This window comes from Rhopilema esculentum, chromosome 4, assembly GCF_057945365.1.
Source record: "Rhopilema esculentum isolate cy_ngs chromosome 4, ASM5794536v1, whole genome shotgun sequence".
Taxonomy (NCBI): domain Eukaryota; kingdom Metazoa; phylum Cnidaria; class Scyphozoa; order Rhizostomeae; family Rhizostomatidae; genus Rhopilema; species Rhopilema esculentum.
Window position 1 is genome coordinate 3266609 of NC_142818.1, and position 13062 is coordinate 3279670.

The following is a 13062-nucleotide window of genomic DNA, read 5'->3' on the forward strand; positions in this document are numbered from 1 at the left end:
AACTCTCCTCACTCTTAGAGAACATTTGGTCATGTCACGGACTCGAACCACGGAACTTTGGTCTTAAGTCAGCGACCCTAACTACTGAGCCATCCATGGTAAAATCCATTAAATTAAGGAAGGTCATTCATTCTTGCCAGGGAGAGACAAAGACACCTTCAGATGTATGATGACACTAAGAATCTATGCTTATAGAAAAGTGCCCGGTCCTTCCTCTTGATGTGACCACACCTCGTGATTCATATGCCTCGTGACTCCTATGCCTGGAATAACAGCGAGGTGGCGACTTTCCTCAATTCTCCTCAATCGATGTTAAAGCTTGGTCATGACTCGAGTCTTGAATCCGTATTCCACAGCACTAACTTCTGAGCAATCCTCACACCCTAAAACTTGATCCGATTCCACAGACCTTTAAGGCCTGTACCCTAATAGTGACGAGAACAAAAGCCCTCGACAAGTTTAAAAAAAATTAAAGACTTTTTTATCTAAAATTTAAAAATCTTTAAATTTCTTAAATTTAAAAATTAAATTACACCTATCATCTCCAAAATTTCGTCTGCTTTAGTCTAAGTATCATTTATATTTTTACACATACTTTGTAGACAGATGCAGTAAAGAAGGGAATTAGAAGACCAATTACTAGATTCAAAGATCTTTATTTTCTACATCTGACAACTGCCTGCTAACTACTAGGGAAAACATCTTTCAAACCAGCTAGGTTCTAAGATTCATCACTGTGTATTGTACAAAGAAGGGAATTAGAAGACCAATTACTAGATTCAAAGATCTTTATTTTCTACATCTGACAACTGCCTGCTAACTACTAGGGAAAACATCTTTCAAACCAGCTAGGTTCTAAGATTCATCACTGTGTATTGTACAGTTTCTAGCGAAAAATGAGAATCAATTCGAAAAGAGTTCTGCACATTAAGAGATTCCTATCAAACTTACACATGGGAAGAGAAAATATAAAAGATGCATAAAAATAATAAGTGAATATAACATCTACTATTAATTGCACAAACTTTCTTGGATTCGAAAAGCTTTCATCTTAATATGAACTATTCACCAGTTGAAGAAACCACCATTCATACAGCGTGAACCAGAGAGAACATAAAAAAGACGAGGTACTCATTAAATCGAAGAAGGCTTTCTTACTTGAATTGGCTCTGCAAAAAATGCAGCAATTAAAATGCATTAAAATTTGGTATCGTTTTGTATTGTATTGCATTGTTTGCTACCTAACTTCCGAAGGTAGTTTTAGGACACTGGAAAGCTATGCTTATCGAGCAGTGTTTTGGTCTTTCCTCTCGATGTGACCACACCCTGTGATTCCTACCCATGGAATTACAGAGAGCTGAAAACTCTCCTCACTCTTAGAGAACATTTGGTCATGTCACGGACTCGAACCACGGAACTTTGGTCTTAAGTCAGCGACCCTAACTACTGAGCCATCCATGGTAAAATCCATTAAATTAAGGAATGTCATTCATTCTTGCCAGGGAGAGACAAATACACCTTCAGATGTATGGTGACACTAAGAATCTATGCTTATAGAAAAGTGCCCGGTCCTTCCTCTTGACGTGACCACACCTCGTGATTCATATGCCTCGTGACTCCTATGCCTGGAATAACAGCGAAGTGACGACTTTCCTCAATTCTCCTCAATCGATGTTAAAGCTTGGTCATGACTCGAGTCTTGAATCCGTATTCCACAGCACTAACTTCTGAGCAATCCTCACACCCTAAAACTTGATCCGATTCCACAGACCTTTAAGGCCTGTACCCTAATAGTGACGAGAACAAAAGCCCTCGACAAGTTTAAAAAAAATTAAAGACTTTTTTATCTAAAATTTAAAAATCTTTAAATTTCTTAAATTTAAAAATTAAATTACACCTATCATCTCCAAAATTTCGTCTGCTTTAGTCTAAGTATCATTTATATTTTTACACATACTTTGTAGACAGATGCAGTAAAGAAGGGAATTAGAAGACCAATTACTAGATTCAAAGATCTTTATTTTCTACATCTGACAACTGCCTGCTAACTACTAGGGAAAACATCTTTCAAACCAGCTAGGTTCTAAGATTCATCACTGTGTATTGTACAAAGAAGGGAATTAGAAGACCAATTACTAGATTCAAAGATCTTTATTTTCTACATCTGACAACTGCCTGCTAACTACTAGGGAAAACATCTTTCAAACCAGCTAGGTTCTAAGATTCATCACTGTGTATTGTACAGTTTCTAGCGAAAAATGAGAATCAATTCGAAAAGAGTTCTGCACATTAAGAGATTCCTATCAAACTTACACATGGGAAGAGAAAATATAAAAGATGCATAAAAATAATAAGTGAATATAACATCTACTATTAATTGCACAAACTTTCTTGGATTCGAAAAGCTTTCATCTTAATATGAACTATTCACCAGTTGAAGAAACCACCATTCATACAGCGTGAACCAGAGAGAACATAAAAAAGACGAGGTACTCATTAAATCGAAGAAGGCTTTCTTACTTGAATTGGCTCTGCAAAAAATGCAGCAATTCTGCTAGAAACTGCATAATCTAAGACTTCTTGCAATTGTCCAACGTATCCGTCGCACGCTTTGCATTGGCCTAAGAATAACAAACACCTAGTTAACAACCGATACTTTTGAGTTGGGTGAATTCAAAAAGTAGTTCTTATTTTTTAGGTACTAGATAAGAAGACTTCGTTATTCTGCATTCTCTCGTAGTTTGATGCAACTTTATTCTAAAAATAATTTGGTCATAGATATTGATGTTGGTTAGTTTCGATTGGTTTCGTTTGGTTTCGATTGGTTTCGATTGGTTTCGATTGGTTTCGATTGGTTTCGATTGGTTTCGATTGGTTTCGATTGGTTTCTATTGGTTTCTTTTGGTTTCTATTGGTTTCTATTGGTTTCTAAGGATTACTCAGGGTTTCTCAGGGTTTCTAAGTTATCCTTTTGTCTATCGGGAGGCACGCCTTCACATCTGAAGACACTACAACGAATGAAAGTTGAAAACCAACCTGGATTGCAATCACAGTCTCTTGAAGTCTGGAGAAAGAGAAAAAGGACTAAAATTAAGAAAAACTACTGTTACATGATTGATGTTCAACAAAAAATAAGGGAAACTAAGGTGGTGAATCAACAATGTAGTACTATTTGAACTGATATTTCTCGCAACATTTAATGAAGATTACTGTGTACCAGTATGTTTCAATGTCCTCGATAACATGCAGACGGAGCAGTAGATGCTTTAGTGAGTAAGACAGGACAGTTTTAAGCTCAAACTGAGTTCCATGCTCAATAAAGATTTCTTTGGATAGTAATTAAACATAGGGACAGAGGAATCAGTTTGTAAGTATCAGTCTGGGTGTCAACTAATGACAAATATACTATTTGTTTCAATATGACTGTTCACCGGTCTGTCATTAAGTGCTCGATAACATATAGGCAGAGCTGTACACGCTATTTGGTGTATAGAACAGGATGGTTCTAACTAATCAACTAAGAACTATCCTGTTAATCCTGTTTTATTATACGCAAAATAGCGACTATTTGTTTCAATAAGACGTTACACTCAAAATTATTTTAACGTATAGCTAAAGCCATAACACTAAGAATCGAGTACAAACACAGATTTCATTCAAAAAACAATATAATTATGAACAAAAGTTTAGAATAATATCGAAATAAATCGAAAAGTCGCATTAAAATATTTTCATATGAAATAAAAGACAGGCCGATTTCACACAAAAGGTTATGGTCGCGTGATGACTCAAATTATGTCCTTGTTAATTCTGTCCCAGAGTTTCTGAATCAAAGGCTATATGGGAATGTGCAGAGGCTTAGAAAAATTCCCCTTAAATTCAAGAGTAAAGGGGTTAGTGAAAGAAAACAAAGTAATCCTTGAATAACCTGAACAGGAGAGTCTCGACAGTTTTTTCCACCCCAGATACCTCTATAAACATCTGGATTCATTGCCTGTAGAAAAAAGAAAAACGTGTCATAAATGGAAAAGAAAGAAGGCTCAACCTTCTTGATGAAATCTAAAAAGCTTACAATCCGCAGGATTTCGCAGAAAAGGGAGAAAATGGTCAAATTATTGCCTTATGCAGAAACAAAAATTCCGGCTACAGATTCGAGACTAAAGATATAATGAATTGCATTTTGCACTAAATTGATGTTCCCAACAAATTAGAAGAAACAGACTTAAATTTTTGTAAGCCAATAAACTTTACACAGAAATTGGCCACACTAATTGAAATCTGTCAAACTCAGGATTTTCTTTGTTTCACCTGAAGGGTCATTATTGCGCTGTTTGCAGGAACCTCTATTTTGCTCTGAACATGCACCCTAAATCAACCATAGCCAACAAAAAGACTTTGTTAAAGCCCTAGCATTATTTCGATTTGCTGTGGCATATATCAGCATAGGTATTACTTGATTGTCAAAGATTCTGGCGATAATTGAACACATCTACCCAAAAATCAAAATTCAAAAGCCAAAAAATACCACACCATTATTTGATTTTACAGCACCATAAAATAAAAGGATACAAACCGCAGAGTAGCCAAAATTGAGTGGAACATTCTGCTTCCAGTTTGTCTGTGCCAGGATCCCTAGCAACGACGGACTGGTGCCATGATAAGAATTTCTGCAACAATAAAAAAATTATAAAGTTAAGCAACCATGAAAACGTTCCTTCTTGACATTCCTTAGATTTGTAGTAAACACTCACCACTAGCAACTTGAATCGCATCTCACGATAGTTTTCATCTCTTACCATGTATTCAAATTGATTTACACCTACATGGTCTTTTTGGACTAAACATTTCCCCTATTTTTCAAATAGATTCATTTCAAACAAGCGACCAGGTAAGAGAGAAGAACTGATAAGACCCCATAAACTGTAATGTCACCACCCCGTCATTCAAGAAAACCAAATAAACACAAATTAACCGTTCAGTTTTTTTGATATGCCAGTTGTAGAATATTTCTTCCGGAGAAAGAAGAGGGAGATAGAAGAAATATACGAAAGATGAAAACTTTAGCTTCAAGTTGGTCAGTTCAATTCATATATATATAACAGCAAATTTTGATCAAGCCCAGATTGTATTTTAAGAGATTAAAAAACACTCTTATTCGAAATTCTAAATCAAATCAAAGAAAGTGATAAAACATAATGGCGGATGTCACCCCGGAAAGAATTACATTAACGAAAATCCCAAGAAAAAACTATTGATAGATCAAGCAGGCAAAGACCTTAAGTTCGAATATTCCTGTAGTTTAAGGAAAGTTCAGAATCCTTCGCCAATTTAATTAAGCACCCGAAGGGCAGGGTGGACCTGAATGAAAAAATGGCTACTGAACACACTTCCTTCTCCAATCTTAAAGGCTCTTTCGCAACCGGCACGCTTTGCGACTATAGTTCAAAGAGCCGGCTTAATATAGTACTGAATGAAAATACAAAACACAGTCAATTTCTCAAGACAACTGCCGCTAAGCATGCTAGTTGCGCAAGAGCCTTTAAACGACGTGTTTTTTATGTCATTTATTTGGCTTTTTTATTTACTTTCAAATACACCTACATCAAGTTTACAACTACAGTAACTGCTAGAGCCCTAGAAACTTCCGACGAATTTTAATATTAACAAATTCAATCTACTGTAGTAGCAACAAACAGCATGACACTAAAAACCTCTTTATATGCAGGCAACATGAAAAGCTCCTACCTTAAATTGATTATGTCGAAGCTTCTCGTATAGGCTCGGGCCATTAAGGTGGCAAGATCATTTGCTTCAGAGCCACTGTTCACGAAGTAAACAACCTTTTAAGAAAAAAAATAAAAGTTAGTAATAATGGCACATTTGGTGATTAATAAATCATAATATAAAAAAACCATGTGAATTCATAGGTTCGTAATTCAGATTCATAACTTTTCGACCAAGACCATAAAATAAAATGCGTAAGATACTGTAAAACAAAAAGATCATTCAGCAATATTAACCTTTTTTAAGACTTTCTTAAAACTTCTCAAACATAGAATACCAGGACTTTCTATAGGTAGTAATTCATTCAAAGTGACAGGATTTCCATGTGTAAATTCAAGTACTGTAACATCAATTCAAATTAAAAATTTCTAAAAATATATTTTTGTGACGTCATCACTTCGGTAAAATGTGTAAGAAGGAAGAAACGCAGGATGGGCTGCCCGCGGATTCTGTAAACCTTGCAACGAGTATCGATGTAAAGGTCAGTAAAATAGTCAGGAAAAAAGAAAAACGACGACAAGAATCCAATACTATGTAATATGATTTAAATATGAATTAAATTTAATGTATACTAATATTTTGCCCCAGTATACAAGTTTTAATCAGAGAAAAAGAACGAATGGATGAATTTGTATACATAAAACTATGCCCCTATTGATTTTCTATCTAAAGATTTTCAAATACAAAGTAGGACGGTAGTAAAAAGGCCTCTATGGCAAATTTTCGTCATATAATTCCACTGTATAATACAGAAAAAGACGACCTCACCTTCAGGTCTCCGGGCATTTTTGAAGCAAGCTTTTCCCCAGCTAAAGAAATCTGGCTGTTCATGTATATGTTAGTCGTGTGCCATAAACGGTCGACTTGAGACTTCAAAGCTGCATTGACACGCCTTAAATTAAGAAAAATTGCTTCAAGGCATACAGAGGAAAGAGGACATTGGATTTAACGGCTGCTCCCACGTGATTCTATAAAGGAAGCTGGTTGGGCATACAAAAAGCCAATCACAGCACGCTATGATGGTAACAGCATACATTTACTTTTAAATCAGCCATGCTGCACGAAAGGCCAGATCACCTTGCCAGATCACCTTGCCAATGAGCCAAAAAGCTTCAGTAATATTAACCAGGCTATTGGAAAATCCCAACACAATGCTTACAAAGCGAGCTGCTAATGATCATCAATTCGCAATCATAAACCCACCTTTACACATTTCTCAAGACTATGGAACTGAAGCTCTTTAGCAGAAATTGATCACTGGAATCATCAAATAACATTTGATATTGCCGTTCTTGATAGTTTATACTCAGATTTGGACACGAGAGCCATTGGAGGAGGGAGGCGTAGAAGTGGAACAAAACAGGGGCAATATCCGGCCTTATTCGGGAGCTTGCCTCAGCACCTGTTTTCATTAAAGAACTAGCAGCAAGTTACAAAATATGAATGCTTACGGATGACAGTGTCCAATGCTGACCGTAACAATCCCTGCAAACATATCCAAATATCGTTTACCATCGGCATCAAATATCCATTGCATGTACCCCTGAAATAACATTGGAACAATCCTCACTCAATTGCTTGACAAAACTATCAACCAACATTGACAAAAGACATTACAGAACACATCTGTGTCTTACGCTTTAGATAAATGTGCCTTGTCTCAAGAGCATGAGCACAAACATAGATACAGACTTCAAATTTTTCAACCAGGTAGCTCAAGGTCAGGATAAAACCGTATTTACTCTGTGTCACTCAGGTGGGCTAGGCCCGACAGCCCACCCCCAAGGGCATCTCGAGCTACCAAGCCCTCAGCTAGCAGCTATGTGTCCCAATGTCAAGGAAAAACAGCATGGATGTATTCGCGCACTGCCACTACGTCACGCACCTTCTCAGAAGCAAAGAAGTTAGGTATAAAACGATAGCATTTTGGCTCTAAGCAACATAATTTCGGCACTGCCAGTAAAATCTTTCATGGTTCTTAACAAAGTTATAACCCACGCTTATCTCACAAAATCCTATTGGCTCTTGGAGTTTTAAGAGCAAACATTTTCCCATATTTCCAATTTAGTAGCTACCAAAAATGTTCCCTAGCCTCACAGATATATTCAAACTAAGTTAAATGCCAGTTTAACGAGATGAAGGCTATACAAAATGATACTTTGAGCCACAACAACGCCTCAGTGACCACCTTTTGATATTCAAAAATATAATAGCACTTTTATAATAACGTCAATGGTTGCCAATGTAAGTCAAGCAAAACTTTACTTTTTGCATACATTTTTATAGATTGTTGCTTCTGAAACTACAGGGTCTATGGTATTCATAAAATCTAAAATGTTCATGGTTGTGCCTTAAAAGTCTTTCTGTATCACAATATTTCAATGCACAAAAAATAACCACATTTGACTTTTTTCGACAACCATGGCTAACAAATGCCTAACAAAGAGACGCGTAGGTTTATGGATTCCGGTATCCTTGTAAACAGTCTCCTTTTTATTAGTCTTTCCTAATCACAAAAACAAAGAAACAGAAAGTGAGATAAACTTTGAAAGAGTGAAGGTACTACAAATATTACAACTTTGTCTGACTAGCTGAACCTTTCCAATCAAAATAGCATTTATAATTGACCAAGAATCGTTTATGCAACCAATCAAAGCCACGACCTCCAGTAAACAGGCAGAAAAAGGAGTTCTCTTTTTTTAAATCATTCATTTGCAGAATTTCAATAAATCATGATGAGAAACTCCACTAATCACATACAACATGTAACTTTTGCACTGCCAGCTTTGTCAAAAAGATTCTACACAAAAAATGTCAAACTAGTTCAATACCTGATGAGCATGCAATGGCTTTTTGTAATAAGTTAACAGCGCTGGAGAGAGATTTTTCTTTCTTAGTTCCAATGCTTTCTCGTACGACATTCCCTACAAGATGAAAATGTTTCGTGTTATTCAAGATTAAATTACAGACATAAAAGCTAAATAGAATATTTCTTGGTGAAAGAGATTATCAGGCATTTTTCTCTATATTCTTAGGTTTTTAAAAAGAAGATAACCATTCTTCGTTGAGTTTTGCACTGATCTGGTCAGGACCGTTATATTGAAATTATTTGAAAGAGGATTGGAAAATTAGTTACAAATTTCTCACTCAAGACGATATCAAAACAACAGAGCACAGTGATAGAACTGAGTTTATTGAATTTTCTGAGGTTCTTTTATGAGTAGGCTTTTCTCTTCTACATCTTACAGTATAGGCCACGGACGCCTGAACAAAGGGGCAGAGGGAGGCAGTCCCTCCTTCCCTTGTTGAAGCTTAGCATTATTCTAAGCATAACTAATTAAATATATGACTTCTTCACAACGCATTTACCTTATAAGGTTGTGGTTGAAAATCGCATTCAGGCATCTGAAGATCTTCATCTTGCGGTGGTTTATATGTTGAATGCTGCTGTGTACAAAGGCGTGAAGTTGTAATCCGTCTCACATGTGAAACACTAACTGCAACAGAAAATGAAAAACAAAATGATTTAACAACATTGACTCTGGGATCAAGACAGCATGGGAGCAAATTTTAGAGTAAGGGGTGGGGTGATGAAAGCAGTGAAAAGACAAAAGTTAATTTCTAGTTCCAGTTTGGGTGTAGAGGCGTTCTCAACCCCTAATACTGTAGCAGTTATTCAAAACATCTATGATGAAGTCAAAAGGAATTATTGTATTAATTAAATTGTATAATAAAGAAGCTTCCGAGTGGCTACATCAGCAGAATACGGGGATTGGGCTAAATGTTTGATACCGCGCCCTTTCGGTTCGTGATAATCAAAACATTAATGCATTCGAAACTTTTTCGTCAAGTTCCATTCATAAGAAAGAAAACTATGCTTCTACGACATCATTTCTGTTCCCGTGATTTTGTTCTGACTCTCTTCCTCGTCCTTTCACTCCCCCCTGTTCCTTATTCATTGCCCCTTAAGTTGTTCTAGTTTTCCTTCACGTCCTGTCCTGATTGCTTCTATCACGTACTGTTAGGTCACATGATTTACTATCTGATCTCTTTATCCTTTCATACTTATCAAACTTTAAGTAATTGTTGCTGTTTTTATCACTTTACTGAAGTGACTCTATCTTATGTCGAACTGATTATGCCCAACTGATATTGTGAATCCTGCTTTGTTTCACTGAAAATTAGATTAATAATGTTATCCTCTTCTACGACTTTTCTAACAATTTTTAGAGCAATCGAGTGACCACATTTTGACAAAAGTGGTTAGAAATCCCCACATTTCTGCAACTTGAAAACGTTAAGTTCTTTCAAGAACGCAAACGGACGAAAAACAACTAATTGACAAAACAGGGGCGTTTGGAAGGTTGATTACGATAGAAAACAGAGAGACGCTTAGGTTTATGGATTCCGGTATCCTTATAAACAGCCTCCTACAGGGACGCCAGAGAAGGGGGCGCGGGAGTCGACCGCCCCTGTTGCCTTTCAATGGGAAGGGTAAGGGGGTCAGAGTGAAACCAGCCACTTGTGATAATCAGAGAGATTCGTATGAAATTCTGAACTTTTCAAAACTTATAAAAAATAATTCCTTATGCCAACGGTTAGCTAATGTTCAAGATACCAACAAAAGATGTAAAAGCTGAGGATTATCTTTCAAATGTCCTTTTACTTAAGCCTGCCCCCCCCCCCCCCTCTTGCAGCATGGTCGTTCCGGCGTACCTGGCCTCCTATTTATTAGTCTTCACTAAACACTAAATCAAAGAAACAGAAAGTGTAATAAGGTTTGAAAAAGTAAAGGTACTACAAACATTAGAACTTTGTTTGACTAGCTAAGGTGGATAGCTGATAACTTACACCAAAGCTTCATCAAGTACATCAGACAAACCAAAACTACGCCGAAGAGTACTGTTTGCAAGGAACTGAGATAAACATATTGAAGGAACAAATGCATTATTGTACTGATAAATCGATTTCGCCTAGCAACACAATATATCTTCATTAAAAACCTGTGTCATTGTTAATTATTGACAATGATGCCAATTTTTAGTTTCCAACAGGTGGCTCAAGGTTAAATGACAATCTTGCTACAAATGGCTTCTCGTCATTTTCACTGTCACATTTTGATTAATACAAAAAGGTCCTTTTTGTAGAAAAAAAAGAAAATGCTTAATGTACCATTTTTAGTTCACCGATACTTTAATAAAGAAAAATAAACTTTCATTTTTTTTGTCTTTTCCTTGAAAAAGTTGCCTTTTTTGCACAAAGCAGCCAGGGAAGGTTGAGCCCCCCTCTAAAAGATTCTAGGATTCGAGCCTGGTGCCTCCAAAGCCCAAGGGTTGCTTTCTGTGGTCATTGGCGTTTTTTCCGTGTCTGCCATATCATTCAGACATAGAAAGCTAAACCGGCAGGGCCTTTTTATAGGCATACCGGAAAACAAGGACCCAGGACCTTAAGGCAGGACCCAGGACCCAGGACCAGGACCGAGGACCAGGACCGAGGACCAGGACCGAGGACCAGGACCCAGGACCAGGACCGAGGACCAGGACCGAGGACCAGGACCGAGGACCAGGACCGAGGACCAGGACCGAGGACCCAGGACCAGGACCCAGGACCAGGACCCAGGACCAGGACTGAGGACCAGGACCCAGGACCAGGACCAGGACCCAGGACCGTATATGTTTTCGACGATGCACTCGCTGTTTCCTTTATAAGAATACCAAGTTATAACATTGCATACCATGAACAATTGTCCATAAATCCAAAAGTTTTACACATCGAACAAAAGACTGCACATCATTGCAAGGGGGAAATGAATCTGATTTTATTCCGACTTTGTGTGAAAAACGAAAACTCGGGTAGCTCGGGAATATGTAAATGTACGATTTAACGAAAGCAACGCCTTGAAATGTGAAATACTCATATTCAGGCCCATCGGAACCGGGGGCTAAGGGGGGGGGGCTGGAGCCCCTCCAATAATTGTCAAACTGTAGTATGTACTAAATGAGTGTACAGTGTACTATAACAGTGTACTAAATATAACAGTGTACTAAATGAGAAGGGAAACAATGGGCAGCCTCCCCCCCCCCCAATATGAATTTCATTCCGTCGGCCCTGTTATTGGCCATGCAAACCTGACGTGGTTGTTTTAGCATAGATGGCTAGCACAGCAATTTCTAATCGTTAGTAGAATCGGGGTATATTTGATGCACACTGCAAACCTTATAACTTTAGTAAGCCCACATCATTAAAAAGCCACCAAAGCATAAGTAGTCCTAATATGTTTAAATAGCAAGACATTAGAACTGTCGATCGCGACACAGAATTCAACCGCGATCTCCCCATTCTGTGATCCTGGCGAGTGATTTTGCTTGTCTACAATTGGCACTGCGCATATCGACAAATCATGTCTGTCGCGTGACAGATCATGCGTGTACCTCTAATGGCACTCATTTGCTGTCTAGGTGATCAGAAACTTTGCCAAGTCATTGCTGCTATAAGTGCTCAAAAGTGAAATTAGGTGGATTGTCGCCACTTTTCTTTTTCAGAGCAGAAACGCTTTCCGGAATACAAAATTTTTAAAACTTTTTTAAATCAAGATCACGACTTCTGATGCATATTACAGCCGGCAATTACAAGCATACAAAAAAGCCATTCCTACTTCTAGAGCACAGAAGGCAAAGAAACGTTTTGCTGACAAACCATTTCTGTCTTTGACATCTTTAATGTCTAAACACTTTTTAAATTTATAAAGACTATTTACGCTTTGATGGCTTGTTAATGATGTGGGCTTACTAAAGATATAAGGTTTGCTGTGTGCATCAAAGATACCTCCATCCTACTATAGAATAGTAATTGCTGTGCTAGCTAACTATGCTAAAACAACCACGTCAGGTTCGCACGGCTAATAAGAGTATTTTGAGTGTGAGTAAACGTTGCAAGCAGTAGTGTAGAGCTAAAAAAGGGAGACGGGGCCATAAAGCTTTCTCAATATTGTATACAAAATGAACGTTTCAGTTGTTTTCGTTTGCATGGCATCAATTTCTTTACCTTTCCACTTTTCTCTAGGGTTAGAAAATTTTCAAATGTTTTCAAAATTTTCAGGAAAATTTTTTGCACGATGCAGGTTGTTTGGTCATTTTAGTTCCCAGGCATGCCTCAGGTTCTGAGTCCTGGGTTATGAGTCCTTGGTCTCCTCTTCCGTCACTTGAAAAATGGCACTCCTTTCTTGGCAAACATTGGCTGCCTGGGTCATCAGAAACCTTGCCAAGTCATTATGTACTG

At 37.5% G+C, this 13062-nt stretch overlaps 1 protein-coding gene across 2 annotated transcripts in view; it reads right to left on the minus strand.

Moving 5' to 3' along the window:
• LOC135691333 (alanine--glyoxylate aminotransferase 2, mitochondrial) overlaps positions 1 to 13062 on the minus strand; it is a 55200-nt gene that overhangs the window by 29000 nt on the left and 13138 nt on the right. For both annotated transcript variants that reach the window (XM_065209169.2, XM_065209170.2), the window contains exons 2-10: positions 9154 to 9281; positions 8616 to 8708; positions 7236 to 7327; positions 6553 to 6676; positions 5746 to 5840; positions 4574 to 4667; positions 3929 to 3994; positions 3037 to 3064; positions 2521 to 2621 (exon numbers count right to left, since the gene is read on the minus strand). In XM_065209169.2, coding sequence (XP_065065241.2) covers positions 2521 to 2621; positions 3037 to 3064; positions 3929 to 3994; positions 4574 to 4667; positions 5746 to 5840; positions 6553 to 6676; positions 7236 to 7327; positions 8616 to 8708; positions 9154 to 9281 — 821 coding nt within the window. The remainder of the gene's footprint in view (positions 1 to 2520; positions 2622 to 3036; positions 3065 to 3928; positions 3995 to 4573; positions 4668 to 5745; positions 5841 to 6552; positions 6677 to 7235; positions 7328 to 8615; positions 8709 to 9153; positions 9282 to 13062) is intronic.